Source organism: Podarcis erhardii (genome assembly GCF_964252035.2).
Source record: "Podarcis erhardii genome assembly, chromosome: 8".
NCBI classification, from domain to species: Eukaryota; Metazoa; Chordata; class Lepidosauria; order Squamata; family Lacertidae; genus Podarcis; species Podarcis erhardii.
Genome location: NC_138499.1, coordinates 87,793,288 through 87,814,272, shown reverse-complemented (window position 1 = coordinate 87,814,272; position 20,985 = coordinate 87,793,288). Strand labels below are relative to the sequence as shown.

Below are 20,985 nucleotides of genomic sequence, written 5' to 3'. Positions count from 1 at the left end.
GCCTTTGACTTGGGGAATCCACCTCTTTCTGAGCACACCTCTTTCTCCATAACTCTGGCAGATGTCAATGACAACCCACCTCATTTTGACAGGCCATTTTATGAAGCCGTCATAGAAGAGAACAATCCAGTGGGGGTGGTACTGCTTAGAGTTTCTGCAACAGATTCTGATAAGGACCAGAACTCCCGTTTGTCTTATTCTGTTTTGGCGAGCCCAGGGCAAGGATTGATTGAGGACCTCACCTCTTATGTCTCCATCAACCCAACAAATGGAGATGTCTTTGCAGAGAGCCCTTTTGATTACGAGCATACGAATCATTTTCAGTTCCTGGTGGAGGCATGTGATGGTGGCTCCCCTCCTCTCTGCAGCAGAATCATGGTGCACATCTACCTCCTAGATCAGAATGACAATGCACCCTGGATTCGATTCCCCTTTACTGGGAAAGATTCTGTTGTGCAGTTCAGAATTCCACGATCTACTGCAGCCAATGCCTTAATCACAAAAATTATGGCAGTGGACTTGGACTCTGGGCGAAATGCTTGGCTCTCTTACCATGTTGAGCAAGCCACAGACCCTGGTATTTTCAGCATGGCCCTCCGTAGCGGGGAGGTGAGGACTACACGAGCATTACAGGACATAGACAATCCTACCCAGGACCTTGTCCTGGTTGTCAAAGACTCAGGTGATCCTTCCTTGTCCACCTCAGTCACTGTGATGGTGCTCTTGGAGGAGAGCAGCCCTGAAACCTTTCTGGGGTTAACAGCTCACTCAGTGGAAACTGAGGGACCTCCCACACTGACTGTGTACCTTATCATCTCCTTGGCAGCAATTTCCACCATCTCGCTGATGGCTTTGGTGGCCTTGGGAGTCCGATGCCTCCGCCGTGATTCACATGCAACATCTACCATCTTTGGATGCTGTGGAAGCAAAGCTGGTGGGCTTCAGGATGCTTCAGATCACGTGATGGGACATTGCCATTATCAGCTGAGCCCTGGAGATGCCATGATAGGAGTGCAAGTGGCCACTTCTGGACCCCCTGCCCGCGGATACAGATCCTGCTTTTCTCCTGTCTCAGACATTAGCGAATTTGTATTCATGAAACCTAATCTGACACTTAGGACAGCCTCTTGCAGCAATCTCACTGAACCCAGCTTCTTTGGCAAGGTGAGAATTTTCCATGTAGTGTCCCTATTTTGTTCCCGCCATGGCACCACCTTTCTTTTCTTTTGAGTTTCCCTGCACCTAGGAGAAGTGCCTGGGGTGGGGGTGAGGAATCAGTGCGTGGTCTCAAGCATAGGCTGTGATACATTGCACCTATCTGCTCCAAAGCTTTGTGTGCCTAATTTTCCTCTCTTTCTTTATGGGGGGGGGGGAGGGGGAGGGGATTGAAGTGAAGAGGTTGCAGGAGGGTAGAGTAGCCCCCTCCCCCCTCCTGGAGTTACAGCTGCCGTCAGCAGCTCGCCCTGTCTGCGTTCTGCACCTTCGATTCCTGCTTTTCCACCAAAGGGGCATCAAGGGAGCTCTTCTGGCCAATGGCTCCCTTGGGTCAGCCCTCCAAATCTCTCTGCTGCGCTGGGAAAGGAATGGGAAGCGCAGGGAGGGAAAACTGGTGGCAAGAGAGATTGGGGAGGGGGGAGCAGCAGGGTGTGTGTGCGTTTCGGGGAAGGGGCTTCTCTGCTGCTGCTGCTGCCGCCGCCGCCGCCGAGGAGGGAATTGCCGCTTGTCTGTATCCATTTCACAGCCCCTTTTCTCTGCTGCTCCTTTTGCCAATGAGCTGCTGCTGATCCGAGCGCTTTAAAATCCCCCCGCTCCCCCCCCTCCCGCCTCTCCAGCTGCAGCCCGCGCCTTTCCGCTGCACAGCACCTCTCAGGTCACCCCGGAGCCGCCAGGAGCAGACCTGGGGGGCGGGGCGGGGGGCACCGGACTGCGGCGGGGTCCGGAGGCAGCAGCGGCCACCCCCGGGCTGGATACCTGGAGCAGAGGCAGCCGCTGGAGACGGCCATCCTTGCGCGCAAAGGAGCCAGGCATGGGCGGCGGGCAGAGCTGGTCGTGGCAGCTGCTGGCGCTGGTGGCTGCCGTCTTGTCCCTGCCAGGGCTCATCCCCGCGCAGATTCGCTACTCCATCCCAGAGGACCGGGACCCAGGCTCTTCCGTGGGGAACGTGGCCAAGGACCTAGGCGTGGACGTGCGGAGCTTGTCCGCTCGCCGCCTGCAGCTGGTCAGCGACGGGATGCGCCACTACTTCCACGTCAACCTCGCCGACGGCATGTTGCTGGTCCACGAGAGGCTGGACCGCGAAGCTCTGTGCAGCTCCAGCCCCACGTGCTCCTTCCCCCTCCAGCTGGTGCTGGAGAACCCCCTGCAGCTCCACCGGGTGGAGGTGGAGATCCTGGACGTGAACGACAACGCCCCCAAGTTCCCGAAGGACAGGGTTTCCTTGGAAATCACCGAGGTGGCCAACCCGGGCACCCGCTTGCGCCTGGAAGCCGCCGAAGACCCGGACACGGGCTCCAACTCCATTGCCACCTATGAGCTTAGCCCAAGCGAACATTTTGCCTTGAGCATTAACGTCAGGGGGGACGGGGTCAAAATGCCCGAAATTGTGCTGGAGAAGCTTCTAGACAGGGAAAAAGCCGCTGTCCATCACTTAGTCCTGACAGCTCTGGATAGTGGGAATCCTGTTCAGTCTGGGACTGCCCAGGTGACAGTCCACGTCCTGGATGCAAATGACAACCCCCCTGTGTGTGACCCGCCAGTGTCCAAAGTTTATTTGGAGGAAAATGTCCAGGTGGGGACTGTCGTAACTAAGCTCAATGTTACGGACTTAGATGAAGGTCCCAATGGAGAGATGGAGTATTTCCTCAAAGCCAGCAATAGCGCACCTCTGAAGCTCCTTGACTTATTTAGCTTGGATCCCCAGACAGGGGAGATCAGGACCAAAGCTTTGCTGGACTATGAAGAAGCCAATGCTTACGAGATAGCTATCTACATAAAAGACAAGGGGTCCCCTGCCATGGAGGGTCACTGCAACATCAGAGTGGAACTTGTTGATGTCAATGACAACCGCCCAGAGATTATGCTGACCTCCCTCTCTAGCCCAGTGCAAGAAGATGCACCCACAGGAACAGTCATTGCCCTGATCCAAGCAAAGGACAACGACTCTGAGGAAAATGGGCAAGTCCACTTGGAGATTACCAGGCACATCCCGTTCAAACTGGTGTCTTCCTTTAAGGGACATTATTCACTGGTGACCAATGGGCCCCTGGACCGAGAGAAGGCTGCTGGATATAATATCACAATTAAAGCAACAGATTCTGGAATGCCTCAAAAATCCACCCACAAAAACATATTTATTCAAGTCTCAGATGTCAATGACAATGCACCCACTTTCTCCATCCCTTCATACACTGCCCATGTGGAGGAAAATACTTCCCCTGGGACTCTAGTTTTTTCTCTGTCAGCCTCAGATCCGGATGCAGGTGTCAACTCCAAGCTGTCTTATTCCATTCTGGACAATGGAAATCATGGCTTACCCATTTCGACCTATTTCCACATCAACCAAGAGAATGGCAGCATTTACACATCCAGGATGCTTGACTATGAGCAAGAGAAAGTCTTTCAAGTTGCAGTGGAGGTGAAGGATTCGGGTTTCCCACCCCTGAGCAGCACAGCCACTCTTCACTTGTTTGTTGTGGACCAGAACGACAACGCCCCGGTGATTGTGCACCCGCAAGTCTCCAAGGGCTCTGCCTTTCACCAGCCAGTTCTGCTCCCGGTGGAACCTGGATTCCTGGTGACCAAAGTGGTGGCTGTGGATGCTGACAGTGGCCACAATGCTTGGCTGTCCTATAGTTTGCTTCAGGATGCCAATGAAGCCACCCCGTTCAAAGTGGAACGCCACTCAGGAGAGATCCGGGCTGTTCGGGCATTGAGGGAGCCTGGGGTGTCCCACAGGTTGGTGATAGAAGTAAGAGACAATGGAGTGCCGTCTCTCTCAGCCTCACTGGTTCTTGTGATTTCCTCAGAGGATAATGCTGTGCAGGACTTTTCCAAGTCCTTGGACCTTCTCCCCAAATCACCTTCCAGAGCCCCCAGCCTAACTCTCTACCTTATCATCTCTCTTGTGGCCATCTCTCTGGTCTCTTGTGTAATGTTGGTTATTGTGGGGGCCAGGTGCTTCCGATCTGGCCTCTGTGTCCCCAGCTGGTTCATGTCACACTGCTGTAGTAAGAGGACAGACAGGAAATCCACCATAAATTTCACTGGGCGCCCACATCCCGAAGGCTTTATCAGATACCTTGAAGTGGGCGGAGCTGGAGCTCAGCACTACAAGTCTTGTCTCTCTCCAATGTCTGAACAGGGCGAATTCTTTTTTGTTAAACCTTTCAGTCATTCCACTACAGCAGAAAGCATGCTTGCCTTTGAGCAGGCAGGCAGTGTTTTGCAGAGTCCCTCTGATGGGGTAAGATACACTAAAGTGATTCTTAAAACATTTCTGCTTGCAATCCATAAATCCATATTTATCTACCATATTTATCTACCATAGACTTCCATCTGCTAGGTGTAAAGAGGTAAATGAGGTGTGTATGCATGTGTGTGTGTGTTGTGGAGGGTGACATCCCGGGGTTCCTTCATTTTGCAGCTATTATGCTTTTTACAAGGTGCATGTAGGGCTTTCATTTCTTTCCATGCTACACTCTCTCCAACTGCCTCCCCCCCAGGATGTTCTATGGTAAATTGGGGTGAGAGGAGAATGCATGTGCAGTGGTTGCTCTTGACTGGGACTTCTGGGGATATGATTAAAGGGTGGTATAAAAATATTATAATAAAACAAATATATAGGGTGATAATCCAACACATGCATCCCATCCGTGCAAGGATTTCTGCTTGTGAAATGGGGTCTGCCCCCTCCCCTCCCCCATTCTTCCTCTCCACATGCTCCACAAACTCTCCCCAAATCTGCTCCAGAGAGTTGAGGAACCTCCACACAGAGTTAGGTGGTGCACAGCGAGTGGGACGGGGGGGGGGCTAGAGGCAAGGGGAGTCCTGTTGTGGAAGAAGAAACCCATGAGCTGATGGGATGTTTAGGTAGCCCCATGCTGGACATAAGGTCAGGTGGATCCACAGTCCTGTTTGGGTTGCTACAGTTGCTTGTCAGTTAGGCTTTTTAAAACCCAGTAGAATTATTATTATGCCACCCGTGTGCACAGCACTTTACAGAGTAAAGAAAAGCACAACCCATGGCCCTGCCACAAGAAGCTCTCGACCTAAATGTAGTCAGAGAAAAGGGGGAGGCAAGTTTAGCGAAGGATGAATGAAAGCAGATGCAGCTACAAACGAGCTCTGCTCCAGACCTTCTCTACATGTGCAGCAAACATTTGGGGAAGAAGCCAGATCTGAACAGACTTTGACTCCACTCTCATCTCAGCTAGAGAGGGAAGCCAGAGGTTTAAACCAAAGGCTTTATGGAAGACGTTAGTTCTGAGCAGAGGTTCAAAGGAAGAGACTGAAATGGGACCACATGGGTGTATATGTTGAGGCATCTTTAGCTGCATCGTTTTGCACAGATGTGCTTAATGGATCCTTTAGCAAAAGAGACTGTGATGGTGATGATGGTGAGGAGATGGGTCAAAAGGTGAGGGTTGCTGGATTCGTTTTAAAAAGTACTCCCTACTCACCTCACTGCTACCATTGTCAGAGTTCTGTAAAACTGTCAGGCAAATCCAGATCTATCACCATCTTAAGGTAATATTGTGGAAAAACTGTGAAGCTGCTGGTGTTACTTTGCCATTTTGAGCATGTTTTAATTTTGACATGTTGCGCCGGGGGTCTTCGCCCCAAAAGCAGCCTGCAAGCGTTTAAAACAAGTATGTCCTATAAATACACGATTCTGTGACATCACAGTTACACTTAAGCAGCACCTTAGGGAAAACTTCTTATGACCATTCACTGGGAAGTTCTCCTGTGCAAGTCCCATTGAAGTGAATGTGCATTTCAGAAGTGTACAGGAAGGCATCATCAAGCCCTTTCCATATGAGTGACAGGAGCTAGGAGTGACTGCAAATGAGACGGTATATTTTTAACTGAATTACTTGGATGTGTTATAATGTGAGCAAGAATACATTTTAAAATATAAATAAAAAAAAATAAAAAACGTATTTTTAAAAATGAAAAATCCCCATTGGGTTAACACAAGGGACAGGAAGCAGTGAGCCCTTGGTGAAAGGGGCAGGCTCAGCTTATTTAAGAAAAAGCAACAACACAAAATTTACATATCAGTAATTTTAACAAACTGTTCTTACTTCATTTTTGCTTCTTTCCTGCTTCTAAATTTTGCTGGCACTATGAAGATACTATGTGCAGAAAGAATGCAGTATTTTGCAACACATGACACTCTGTTTTGCAATCCTTATCGTACACAGCTTTCACATTCCAGCTTTTGCCACCTCGTAAAGAAATATAGCTGAAATTTGAGCTTTTTGAGACTTGGGGACAGGAACTTAACCATTTTAGGAATGTCTAAATCCACATTTAGAAACTTAAATAAACAGGTGCCATTTTCTAAACTTCAGAAAAACCACAGGTTGTGTGTGAAGGGTTTTTTTAATTCAGTGTGTGCTGAAGATGCTCAAAATATATTTAAAGAACTGTCTGTATTTAGGTGTTTAAATTTAGGATTCAAGGTTTGATTATTGTAGCCTCTGGCTCTGCAAATTATAGAAGCAACTGAGGAAGTAAGTGTTCACAATGAATAACTCAAAGGAGGAGGCTTGTTTCTGCATATTTAGTCTGCAGAGAAATATATGTATATTTATACATGCTATATACTGTTATATATGATAATTTTACACATACACATACATAAATAGATTTATGAACTTGTTTAACTGACACCAGTAGTATATTTTAATCCTTTAGCGTTCACAGATCAATAATCAGAAAAGCTGGAATCCTCCTATTGTAGTAGGGCACATTGTCTCAACCTTAGCTATGTCTACTCAGAAATGAGTCCTATTGAATTTAATTGGGCTTACTCTCAGGCAAGTGGGGTTTGGATTGCAGGCATATAGTTTTTTATTTGCAGGGTTCTTGGAGTCCAGATTCACCTGAATCAGTTCTAATTTTGACATTGATTTAATAAGATGTCGATTACACCTTGTATCCTGATCTAAAAACATGTTTATCCATTTTGTTAAGGACACATAAACAACAGTTCGGGTGCAAATCTCTCTAATGGTGTGGAATATTATTACTGAAGGATTAATGGAGGAGACTGACAGGATATCTGGAGTTTTGCAGCATGCATCAACCACAGTGTGTCTTTCAGCTGTGATCACAAAGAGCCATTCAAACATGCTGCTCATAGTGGCATTTTATGTACTCCTTTATTTACAAAATGTCCATTGTTCTAATAATACAACAATGTGGGTGGAAAGTAATACATGGCTCAGTCTATTCTGATATAGTGTCTTCTGTTGCGCCTTCAAAGAAATCATTATTGTTGTGGGAAATGGAATTTTTAATCTCAGTGGGCGAAAAAGATTGCAAAGCTCCAAAGATCAAAGGAAACAGAAGACATTAAATCAAAGCCCTAACACTGACCTGTTTCAGAAAAGATTATAAATTAGGAAATTCTATTAGCATTTCAGATGTTGGTATTCTCTCAGTACCAATTAATTCTGGTCTTCTCCCCCCCCCCCAAAAAAAAAAAAATATTCCTGATGTTCTGGTGTTCTCTGGTTTAAATGATGCCCCTTCAAGCTTATTTCATGCTTCATTTATTCATGGATAGTTTCTGACTGTCTTATCTTCTGCAAGATTATTTAGATTACTTTCTTATCATGTTAACCAATCACGCTTCTTTAGAAGTATTTTGGAACATATAATGGTGTTCTCTGCTTGTGTGTGCATGTGTGTGTATATTTTATAGCTGAGCTTCATTTTAGGAATAGAAGCATTAAACCTCTCTTTGTGTTTCTCTTGCAGCAAGCACAACCTAACACAGACTGGCGTTTCTCTCAGGCCCAGAGACCAGGAACCAGTGGGTGAGTTATTTATTTTCTCATCTTCTGCAAAGCTTTTCCAAAGTTCCAACTATGGATTTTAGTTCTGTGCTGTTGTGGAAATGCACTGAATACTGTATATGGATGCGTAGCTGAGGCAGCAGCAGCCTGATCTTTCTCTACAGCTGTTCTGCCACCATTTCTATAATATATCGTACTAAAAAAAATCGAAAAGGGTTGTGTGAGTTTGAGTCTATGTTATCTCACACTTCAGTTTTCCATATGCAGTGAATGAACCAACCTATGGATTAAGGCAGGAATGGGGAACCCATGGTCCTCCAGATGTGTCCAGACTACAGCTCCTATCATCCCTGACTGTTGACCACCCTGGCTGAGACTGATGGGAGTTGGAGTCTAACAACATCTGGAGGGTCACAGATACCCTATCCCTGCTTCTTGTTATACTGGTTGTCTGGTTCTATCTATTGTTACCAAAAAAGGAAGAAGCTGGGTTGTAAATGAGAGGATTAAATGACTTACCAACAATCTCTTGTCAAGCTATTAAGCAAATCCAACTGAGCTGAATTGGTTATTATTAAAATAGGGTTGCCAGTTGGCCAAAAAAGAAAGCTCTCACTCTGTGCCTCTGCAAAAGTCATCAAGTGGCAGTATGGAGCAAAGTGTTTCACCATTAATTTGCTGCAGAACAAATTGCAGTTAAAGGGGCTGGCCAAAACTTGGAATACAGTCATGTAGATTGGAGGAGGATGCTGGATGATGAAAACATGGTCTGGTAGCACTTTCTGCCTCCCTCAGATAATGAATATCTGAGATAGCTGGAGAAAGCCAGCAGCACCCCAAACCACAGACAACCATGCTAGAATGAAGCAACACCTTGAAAACTCCTTGACATTGTCACCATGTGATAAAGTTGGGCTCTAGCCTGCAAAAGATTCTGCCGTTAACAAACACAATAGCTTTTAAAGGTGCCACAGGACTCCTTTTGTAGGTTTTGCTTCCCTCTATGGACCCGACACACTTATAGTTCTGAAAACTGTCCTCTTATTAATCAAGGATGTCAAGTTCAATATTGTCCAAAATAAATTGAATATATAGAATATGAATAGCCTTGGGGTGTTGTAACAAATGAACGAAAGTTCCAAAGGAAAGAATGGTGACAATATAGTAGCTTTGTAAATAGAAGCTATTATCCCCTTATTGAAAGTTGCATGTGAGTCTGTGACTCAGGTGACTATAATTGATCGATTTAGCAAAATTTATATACTGCTTGTTTATAAATAAAACTTCTAAGTGGTTTACAAAAAATATTATTTATTAAATTTCTATACCCACAGTGCCTCTGTCTTGCCAGGATTCGAGTACAGTTTATTTTCCCTCATGTAGTCCACCATTGTATTCAGGCCTGCATGACCTCCCCTGATTCAGATGTTTTCAAAAAATAGACCTGAGCATCGTCAGTATATGAATGGCATCCTGCCCCAAACTCCTAATGACTACTCCCAGTGGTTTCATAGCATTGGGGATAAAACAGTGACCTGTGGCATAACTGCCAGGGAGCCAAAAAGCACTTTTCCAGTGCTCCTTTCTGCACTTGGTCCCATAGACGGGACCAGGACAACTGTAGTGCAGTGCCCCCAGATCCCCACTTCACAGAGCCAGTCCAGGAGGATTCCATAGTCCAGAGGTATTCATAGTCCAGTGTGCCGTGGCATCCCAGGGTGCCTTGAATGATGGTCAGGGGTGCTTTGGCAACACTGGCCTCTGTCCCTCTTTCTTTCTTTCTTTCTTTCTTTCTTTCTTTCTTTTCTTTCTTTTCTTTCTTTTCTTTCTTTTCTTTCTTTTCTTTCTTTTCTTTCTTTTCTTTCTTTTCTTTCTTTCTTTCCCTCCTTACTTTGATGCTGTGCTGGTCCCGGGGGGGAAGGTTACCGTTGGCATAGTCAAAGTCCGGTCCTGGGTCAATAGCCTGGAAACAGTTCCGAAGGAGCGGGGCGAGGTCCGAAGCAAGAAGCCGGGCGGGGACAGGAGCACTGGAGAGTCAGGTCTGGGTCCGGGCAGGAACAGGTACTCAACAACGACGTTGCTCCCACAACCTGGGACCAGGCCGACTGGCCTTTATCTGTTCTGAGGCCAGGGGCGGTCCCGGCCCCCAGGAGACCCGCCTCTCTTGGCCTTAATGCGAGCACTCCTCCTGGGAGCAACCAGTTCCCTTTGCCTCTCTGCCCTGAGTCTCTGCAGTTCAGGAGAGGCTAAAGGGTTACTGAGCCCAGGGGGAGACTCACCTGCAGGCACTGAGTCCTCAACCACCTCTGGAGCCAGAGTGGGATCACCTGGTGCCTGCTCCTGAGGATCCGACACAGGTGCAGGCGCTTCAGAATCCAGGCCCTGCCCCAGTTCAGCCGGCCCTGGAGGCGGGGACTCCTGTGCAGGCTGGGATTCCTCTGGTTCAGCCTCTGAATCGGAATCCCAGGCCATCACAGATGCCTTCTCAAGTCTCAGCCTCCCAAAGATTTGCACAGCTGTTTGTTGCAGCAGCCTGGGCTATAAGCCCTGCAGGTGAATGGTGCCTCTGGGAGACACCTCTCTTTGGGGCAGGGGGACCAAGAGTGGCAGCAGTGGCTGCCCAGAGGACTCCCAAGGAGAGGGGAGGGGAGAGGAGAACAGGTTGAGGGGAGGCTGCCAACTCTGCAGGCAAGGGGTGACACAACTGGGCATCTGAGCCCCACAGGGGACCTGCAGAAAGAATGTGGTTGGTCAAGGGAGCCGTGGACTCCAAAAGGTTGAAAACCTCTGCCATAGTCAATGGTATTGAAAGCTGCAGAAATACTGAGAAGTGGGAGCAAAGTTGCACTGCTCTCATCCCATTCTCTTTGGAGTGCCCCTGTACACCTCCATCCGTAGGCGCCGGGTCCTAAGGGCTGAGGCACTTTGCTCCCCCCCCCCCAAAAAAAATGTTTGGGTTTTCTGCAGATTGATGTTTGTTCTGATTAAGCAGTAAGCAACGGGTTTTCCTGGGGAAAACAGCAGGACCAAAAAAAACCTCTCTGACACTTGAAATCATGAGACAAAGGGAAGTGCAGATGGACCCTGAGCCACAAATGTCTTAACTCTAGAACCAGGCACTTATTTTTCAAGTTGCCAGTAGCAGGGTTGCGTACTTTTTAAAAAGGGTTCTGCTCCAGTGTCTTTTACTAGGGTAATCAGAAGCTTTTAAAAGAAAGCTGATGTAGAGCCATGGCAAAGAGATAGAGTGCTGACTCAGGAAGACCCTGGTTCAAATGTCACCTCCGCCATGAAGTCATAATAAGGTAGCCCCAGGCAAGCCAGCCTCGCTCTCATCCTCTGCCTTCCTACCCACCTGCCACTGCAATCTGGAGGCTAACACTTACAGACGTGTTGTAAGGATTACATCAAAACAATACAGGTGGAGCACTGGTACAGATGTTTCGTATCTCTGCCCCTACTCTTTGTACCTTTAACATCAGCCTGACATGGAGAAATATCTGGTGTGGTGGAGTCTCCTTCTTTGGAGGTCTTTAAGCAGAGGCTTGACAACCATATGTCAGGAGTGCTCTGATGGTGTTTCCTGCTTGGCAGGGGGTTGGACTCGATGGCCCTTGTGGTCTCTTCCAACTCTATGATTCTATGATTCTATGATTCTATGAAATATTCATGATGGGGTGAGCTTTACCAGTTGTGGCCACCCTAGTACCTTGTACCCAATTACACTGAAAGAAGTAACTTGGGCCATTAAAAATAATAATTATGGCAATATGCCTACTTTTGTCATTCAGAAAACTCTGCATTTAGTAACAGATGTTCAAGCATCTATTGGCCAATTGAACTTGACAGTCCTTTGATTGCGAAACCAACAATGGAGACACACCTGTCCTTGAGCAGAGTTTTTTAGAACTTCCAGAGCAAGAGAACAGACAAAGTGGATCTACTGGATATACATTCTGATATATTCTTATTTTGCTTAGGGAATTGACACAAGAAAGCTGGTGTCCACCAGAGTTGTGTTGCAGCCCCTGCCCACCCAACTCATAAAAATACTGCAAATTGGATAAATCACCTGGCTGTTTTTAATAATAATAATAATAATAATAATAATAATAATAATAATAATATCCTACAAAAGATGGAATATATTAAAGAGGTAGCTTAGGGTAAAAAAAGGAGGCACATAATGCCTGCATCTGAATAGATCTGAGATTCTTGTCCCAGCAGGCTTCTGCAAACTGAACTGCAGCTATACAAGCAGGAATACATTATGTGAAACCTTTTGCTCTCATCACCACATCTGCATAATTGGGGAAAGTGCCAGTAGTTGAAACTTTTCCCAATTGCACAGATGCCTAATGAGAGGGAAAGGCTTCACTTGCAGAAATCTTCTTACACACCTGTTAAAGGCTCAGAAAATCTGCCAGAAAATGTTGGCAACTCCAATCCAGAATGCAGTAAATATACTGTACTGTAGTAAAATAGGTCACTGAGTGTTTGATAAAGGGCTTTTTGTTCCTAGATTAGAAGCAACATCATCATAGAAGGCAGCATTCTTCAGCCCTCAAGGAAAAGCTCAGTTTGAGCTTCCTGGTTGTCCAGACTTGCTGCTGCTACTGCAGCAGAGCAGCCAACTTTTCAGCCAGTCCCTTTAGCTCTTCCTTAACCATTTGAGCAGGTGATTTGCTCCATGGCATGAAAAGCTTCACTTCTGATTTCTTCCAGTCAGACCCCTGTTAATGGCACAGGAGCATTTCCCTCCCTGAGCAGTTGCACATATGGCCATTTCCAAATTTTAGATCAGTATTTGGCACGATCAATGTATATTCTCAGTGGTTTAATTTCATTTCGTCTTGGTCTACTGTTTCTGCCCCCAGTTCAGCAAAGCTTGTAGATAAAAATGGGGAGGGGGAGGCTCAAGATACTCAGGGGTTTGTCTGTTGACTTTTTGGTTGGGAGAGGCAGTGGAGATTGGACAAGATGGGCCCACATCCTCTTTGGTGGCATCTGTGCTGCCCATTTGCTTGCTCTCCTCCTTTGGGTCCAGCCCCACACTACTGCTGAAAGAGAGAGGTGGGGGTGGCTGCTGTTTCTGTGACTTCTCCTCCTCCTTGCTCTTGCCCCTGCTCACACGCCTGGAGTGGCAGGTGTGGTTCAGCTCCTGTTGATTTGTGGTGGTGGTTAAATCATGGTGCTGATAATGCCAGGGTTGCCATTTCAGTCTTCATAGGGGCAGCTGCATAATCCTGCATTGCAGCAGGTTGGACTAGATGACCCTCAGGGTCTCTTCCAACTCTACAAGTCTACGATTCTATGATTCCTTCACATCACTGGATGCTTCCTGGGGTTGTGTGTGCTTGTGTGTTTCCTAGAGTGGCAGAGGACCGAATAGCAACAGCCAGACAGGGCCTTCTCACTTGTAGCACCCCTTGTGGGGCTCTCTCCTAGGGAGGCTTGCCTAGGAGCGTCTCCACCCCCATCATTCTGCCGGGACGCTGAGGTCCAGCGCCGAGGGCCTTCTGGCAGTTCCCTCATTGCGAGAAGCAAAGCTACAGGGAACCAGGCAGAGGGCCTTCTCGGTAGTGGCGCCCGCCCTGTAGAACGCTCTTCCAGCAGATGTCAAAGCGATAAACAACTACCTGACATTCAGAAGACATCTTAAGGCAGCCCTGTTCAGGGAAGTTTTTAACGTGTGATATTTTAGTGTATTTTTGGTTTCTATGGAAGCCGCCCAGAGTGGCTGGGGAGGCCCAGCCAGATCGGCGGCGTATAAATAATAAATTATTATTATTATTATTATTATTATTATTATTATTATTATTATTATTATTATTATTATAGTGCCTGTGTTAATATCTGCTAGGCACCAGACAAATACCTTTTTATTTCCCCAGGTTTTTAATTTCTGGTGCATTTTTATATATCCGCTTGGATTGTTTGTTGTGCTCTCTCAACCCTTTTATTGATGCTGTTGTAATACTTCCTTGGAAACTCTTAACTGAAGAGCAGTATAGAAATGTTTTAAGCCAATGAATAGGATTTAGCGGTGGACCCTCTTCTGTTGGGGCTTCGGTCTCTGTGGGTGTCTAGTAATACTGATCCATGGCACCTTGTTCTCGAGTTGACTACTTCCACTGCATTTTCTAAGCATTTCCTTAAGTAGTAACTAGGACCTAATACCTCTTTCTCCAGTCTTATGCTCCCTTTAAATGGAAATAAATCTGCAGTTTTTAGCACTCTTACACAATTGTCTGCAGTCCTGTTCTCCCAAATAAGTGATCTCCTGCAGATTTGAAAACTGTGTAGTAATCTGTGTGATTGTCCGTATTTTTTCTAGTGAATCACCTGTGCCTTTTAAGTGTATGAAAGCAGAAATTCTGCAAGTGAAGTTTTTTCCCCCTTGCATGGAGTGATAATGAACACCTCCAATAACTGTGATGAGGCAGAGGAGCACTGCTGGGGGGGAAATGTGGCGATCCTAATTGTCTGTAATCGCCTGCAATCTACTGTCTATATTTAAAGCAGCTTCTTATCATTGGGACAGTGCTAATGAGGGATTTTACTAGAAGCTTAACAGCAGCTGTGCATTAGTTTCTCTGGGCAAAGGTGACCAATTGTATCCTTACAACCTGTAGGGTTGCCACCTTTCTCACCGGCACTGCTTCTCCACCTTTAATAGCAGGTGGAGCTTCTCTTGGCAGGTAGAGAAAATTATGGGGAAAGCTCCACCCAATACTATTTTTGAAGGTACAGAAACAGTATTGCTGTTTTTAAAGTAGCAGTCCATTCCTCCCCGCCCCCACACATACACACATTTCCCCCCTTCACACAACTGCATTTTAATAAATCAGTCTAACATGATATTTCTTGTTACAGATAGGTAGCCGTGTTGGTCTGCCATAGTCAAAACAAAACAAATTCCTTCCAGTAGCACCTTAAAGACCAACTAAGTCAGTTCTTGGTATGAGCTTTCGTGTGCATGCACACGAAAGCTCATACCAAGAACTGACTTAGTTGGTCTTTAAGGTGCTACTGGATGATATTTCTTGAAATCTGATTGCAAATGGTGTCTGTTGCTCACAGTGCAGTTCAGAGATTTTTTTCCCCGGGGCAAGAGAAACTCAGTGGATACTGAGAGACATAATTAGCAGGCAGGTGCTTGGAATCATTTGTGCCATACCAGAATTCCCTGGAGTTACCAATGAAGTACTCCAGGAGTAGGGCTGCTACCTTATCTTACTTGCCTTTAACAGCCAACCTTGCACTAGAATTGCCCATTTTTCAACTGACCAATGTAGCTGTGCTGTGTGTCCGTATGCAAGCTCCTTGGGGTCAGAGTCTTTTCTTCACAGTCAGTAACCCAGGAGTTTGTAGGTGGCATCTCCAGAGGTACTTGCAGTGCAAGATCTGCTCAGTGTTTGAAATTGCTCTCTTCCCTCCCTAGCATCCACTGCCACTCCATTGCCTTTCTGTTCCGAAAGGTGTTCCCCCTCCTTATACAGGCAAACATAGACAATGAAGGACCTCTAGAAAGCCTCGCTTCCTTTTCCGATCCCTGCCTTGCCCTGTGTGAGGAGGCCATTGGTCCACTGAGCTCACCCTAACTGGCAGTGGCTCCCCAAGGTTCTCAGGCAAAGGTTTTCTGTCCTTCTGGCCAACATCCTTTTAATGAAAACCTTGAGCCAGGGACCTTCAACACGACAGCACATCCTCCGCCATGGCCTCTCCTCTTCTCTCGCAAAAGAAAATCCAGCGGAACTAACACATTCCATAGAAAATGCCAGTTAAATGCAGCACAGACATACAGTGGTTTAATGGAAGAAGTGTTTGTGATGCAATTGATGTAGCACGCATACACAGCAGGTTGCCATAGAAACTGCCTGTGTGCTAGATACAGGAGGGCCTCCTAGCCTTCCGAAGATGCTGAGCTGTAATGGCTAGAGCTCTGCCAAATCAGGAAGCATTTCTTGGTTTTATTTAAGCCGAAGAGCGGATTAATTCATACCAGTACTTTGCATTCCTGTTCTCGCCCCCCTCTGTCTTTCACACCAAGGATGTGAAAATAACACAGTGACAGAGGAAGGCAGGGTTGTACTTTACATTATATATAGCATAACTGCATAACCTAACATATAATATTTTCTAGTTTGTTCTAATTCTGTCTGCTAACTAGCCTGACAGCTTCTTCCTTTTCTGGGTTGCCCCCACTGTGTGAGGAGACACGGCGTTTTTGGTTTGAGCACCCCAACGGGGGGACATTTGCCTATGCGGGAAACATAGTCAAGAGTGCTGCCTATGTGCTAAGCTTCTTTGTCATATCCTGCAATTCTTGGCACAGTAACTGATTTGCTGTTCCACCCTTTTTGAACATGGGATGATTCTGAAGAGCACAAGGCAGTATACACACTCATACAAAGCAGCCTTATATTTTTATTCTGCTTTCCCACTTGTTTATTAGATCCTCTACTTTTATTGATTGCACTATTTCTATTAGTTTCATTTAAGCCTCCCTAGGCACTTGGCTGGCTGAAAGGCAGAGTAAAAATGTATGGCAGTAAGTCCCATTGAGGTCAACAGGGCTTTCTCCCGGGTAACTGGGCATAGGATTACACCCTAATAAAGACAAGCAATTACTCTGGTAGCTGGCAGTTTGTTTTATGTTCAGACTTTTCTACTATCTTCTAAACAAACTTAAGATGGCAAGTTTTATTTCCTTGTTTTTAATTAGAAACTATCTCAGTTAAGTTTTCTCTTTTTTAGAACAATAATGATTATTTTCTTAATAAATGTTCCTTTGGGAATAACTGAAAATATCATTTCAGCCAACAGCATATTTGGAGTTCTAAACATAGACACTGCATTATTCTCATAAAAAAAACCCCAACACTATTCCTGGTGTTGAGCCAAAGAAATAGATGGGGGATACTGCTGGTGTACAGTTGTCATGGCCAGACTACCTTTTGGTGAGGCTTTGGCCTCATAGCAATAGTTATCTCCTGTGTGAGCTCATTAAGATGATATTGACAAGCTGGAACGTGTATAGAGGAGGGCAGCCAAGATGGTTAAGGGTCTGGAAACCAAGCCTTATGAGGAATGGTTGAGAGAGTTGGGTATGTTTAGCCTAGAGAAGAGGAGACTGAGAGAAGATAGGTTAGCCATTGTCAAATCTCCCTCGGGAGGTTGTGGACTCTCCTTCCTTGGAGGTTTTTAAGTAGAGTTTGGACAGCAATCTTGTCATGGATGTTTTAGCTGAGATTCCTGCTGCATTGTAGGGAGTTGGACTCAATGCCCCTTGGGTCCCTTCCAACTCTATGATTCTATGAAATATCTAAAGGGCAGTAGTGTGCCCATTCTTGAAGGATCCTACCCTGGACCCAGAGTTTTATGACAATACTGCATTGTCACAAACACCCTGTTTTAGGTGAAGGTTCTAGAGAAGCTGATGACAGCTCAACTCCAGGTACTATTGGAAGAAGCAGATTATCTGGACCCATTCCAATCTGGGTTTGGGAAATGAACTGGCCTCAGTCACCATGGTGGATTGTACTCTTAGTAAGTGCCCAGTGATTACTTTTTTAAAAGTATTTTAGAGTATATTGCGGACATTGGGAAAGCATTGAAGGACAAGCAGTGATGGAGTTGCATGGTTGTCCCTACAGCTGCACTTATTTGGAAGTAAGTTCTGATTACTTTGAATCAGTGGGACCTGCTTGTAAGTATACAAATAAGGTCAGACTATAAATCAATGCAAGAAGTAGACACCAGGATATTAGAATTAGCTGAGTCAACAGCTCAAGTAACAGTTTTACAGGCAGTCTAAAGTGGTTCTACAGCTGAAGGGATCTGTTTTGGCATCTTGATTTGGTAGAAAGTGCTGCCAATTTCCCCGTCTCCCATACCGCCTTTTGTTTTAATGTAAGCAGCAAATAGAGCTTTGTGGGTCCAAAAGCCTTTGATTGCACCCCTTCATGGATGTGACTTGATAGAAGGGGGGAGTTTTATTTTCCCATGGCATTGTGCTACTTATTGTTAAAAAATGAAATATATATGAAACACGGCTTTTCAAGAATGAGAGAGAAACAGTGGGTCTCCTAATCCACCTGGATCCTTGCACCCTGACATGAAACTCCTGGCTCACAGTTTCAGAAGAGAGGAGTAAGAATCTACCATTACTTATTGTCAGGATACAGAGGCACATACTCAGGCACAAATGCATTACAGATTCTCCAAGTGTCCCTATTTTCCAGGGATGTCCCTGATTTAGAGACGCCATCCAGGTTTCTCATTTGATCCCAGAATGTCCCACTTTTCCTTAGAATGTCCCTATTTTCATTGGAGAAATGTTGGAGGTTGTGGAGTTATCTGACCCCTGAGCCATCTGAAGGCAATCCTGTATAGGGAAGTTTTTTGAATGTGTCATGTTTTATTATGTTTTTATATATGTTGGAAGCTGCCTGGAGTGCCTGAGGCAACCCTGTAAGATGTGTGGGGTATAAATAGTAAAATTATCATTATGGAATGGATCGTCCCTGTTCTCATCGGAGAAATTTTGGAGGGTATGACAACATAATGTGTAACTTATGTGTTGAGCTTCTTAACTGTGTTCAGCAAGTTATTGTCAGTATCCTAAGTACGCTAAACAACATGCCCAGTTATTGGGGATTGGGGCTCCAATAACAGTAAATTCCAGAGGGGTAGACCTGTGAGCAGCAAAAATAACAGATGTTTTTGTCATTATTGCGGCATGTGCTTTGTGAATCATGAGTTTCATGAAATACTGAGGAGAAAACTTCATGCATCTGCCAAAGTAGGCTCTAGTCCACAAAAGCTAATGTCACAATAAATCTGTTTTAATGTGCCATAAGACACTGTTGTGTACCAGAGAGAATGTCTGTAGGAAAAGTTTTTTTCTTTTCCTTGCATAACAAGCATTCTTGCACAACTTTTAAAGGGACAGTAGGTTTGCTTTGCAGTAGGTTCCAAGTTAAAAGTACACCCATGAAGAAATTAGTCCCTCAAAAAAGGATACCTTCCTTGTACCTTGTGCTTTTTCCCCCACCCCACCCCCCCAAAAAAACAATACTAAGAATAGACTGTGCTGTGTGTGCTTTGTGGAGGAAGCAATCCCTTAGATTGTTAACACTGTGTCTACTCTACCTCGTTTTAATGTTTCATTTGCTTTGTTTTCTCCTTAGGTCTCAGAATGGGGATGAGAATGGGACTTGGCCAAACAACCAGTTTGATACAGAAATGCTTCAAGCCATGATTCTTGCATCAGCAAATGGTCAGTTGCAGCTAACATGTTCACTAATGTTATTACTTTCAGCTGTGCTGGGAGTGAGCGGAGGGTGTGTGTGTGTGTGTGTGTGTGTGTGTGGAGGATATTTAATGTACATGCCTGTAAAAGTTTATACAGAAAGCTTGTACTAAAACAGCTTCGGGGTTATGGCAAGAGAGCCAAGGTTTGCGTGCTTCCTGAATAGCTGTGCCGCTATTTATCACCATACAGAATTCCATGGCAAATGGGCAGCTGGCTGGTTTGCAACTCTTTGTAGATTAAAGGGCTTCTTTGTTCTTAGAAGAACTCTAATCTCTTAGTCAATTAATGTTTGTATACAGTTTTTTTTTTTAAAAAAAAAGCTCAACATAAAAATAGCTGGAGGCGGGTTCCCAAATATTGTTCGCATAGCTGCCTACACATCTTAAACAGTCCTGGTTAACAGTTGCTCAGGCTGGTTTAGGACACTGACACGCATCTTTGGAAATAAAGCATTTACATTTTAAAACAGAGAGGGTTAGAATGCGGAAGTTCAGTTCAGCTCTGAAATGTGTCTTGGTAAAAATAGCTTTAGGGGGTCCATATGTTCACCACTGTCTCTCAGCAAATCCAGATCCAATTTCCTTGCTTTGCGAATTAAAGGATTGCTTTTGAGCTGTCTTCTGCACAGTTCCAGGGACCAGGAAGTCGGAAGCTGCCCCACAAATTGCAGATTGCCTGATGAGCAGTGGCAGACAAGCCAGCGTTTAACTTTATAAAGAGAATCTCAGACAAAAGTCTCACAATTTTGTTGTTGTTGTTATTGTTTATTTGTCACTTTTCTAACACAGAAGAGTGTCCCAGAGCAACTTAACTGGATAAGACATTAAAACTCTGTATAAAATACAGTCATACCTCGGGTTGAAGTCGCTTCAGGTTAAGCCTTTTCGGGTTGTGCTCTGCGGTGACCCAGAAGTAATGGAGTGTGTTATTTCCGGATTTCGCTGCTCGCGCATGTGCAGACGCCCAAAATGACGTCATGCGCCTGTGCAGAAGTGGCGAATCGCAAGACGCGCGGACGCGGGTTGTGTTCGCTTCAGGATGCGAATGGGGCTCCGGAACGGAACCCGTTCGCATCCAGAGGTACCACTGTACAATACCTTAGCATTCTGACCTATGAATATGAAAGCATCACTTACTACCCTCCCAATTAATAGTCACATCCCTGGGTAAACAAATAGGTTTTAGTCTGGTGCCTAAAAGCAAACAACAGTGCTACCTGGTGAATTTCCCAGGTGCATTTCACAAACGGGGAGCCGCCACCCTCCACACCTCCCTCAGAGAAGGCACGCCAAGAAGGACCTCTGTTGATATTTATGTGGGGTCACATGAGGAGTGGTGGTTCTTAGGTATTGGGGTCCTGAGCCACATATGGCTGTGTTAGTAAAAACCAGCACTTTGAATTGAGCCCAGAAACCAATTGGCTGCCCCTCCAGCCAGGCCAGAATTGGTGTTATATACTCAGATTGCCTTATCCCAATCAGCAATCTGGCTGCCAGCTTCTGAACTAGCTACAGTTTCCAAACCATCTTCAAAGGCAGCGCTGTGCGTAACACATTAATCTAATTTAGAGGTTACCAGAGTGTGAATAACAGAAGTTATCACTGTCCAGAGGTTATCACTTGTGCCTCAAGTGACACTAAA

The 20,985-nt window shown here is 45.6% G+C and overlaps 1 protein-coding gene across 1 annotated transcript in view; it reads left to right on the top strand.

Moving 5' to 3' along the window:
- The window catches only part of LOC309349256 (uncharacterized protein), a 224,951-nt gene that overhangs the window by 193,854 nt on the left and 10,112 nt on the right, over positions 1-20,985 (top strand). Inside the window, exons 6-7 of the mRNA XM_081875001.1 lie at positions 7,987-8,045; positions 19,220-19,308. Of these exons, the coding sequence (XP_081731127.1) occupies positions 7,987-8,045; positions 19,220-19,308 (148 nt within the window). The remainder of the gene's footprint in view (positions 1-7,986; positions 8,046-19,219; positions 19,309-20,985) is intronic.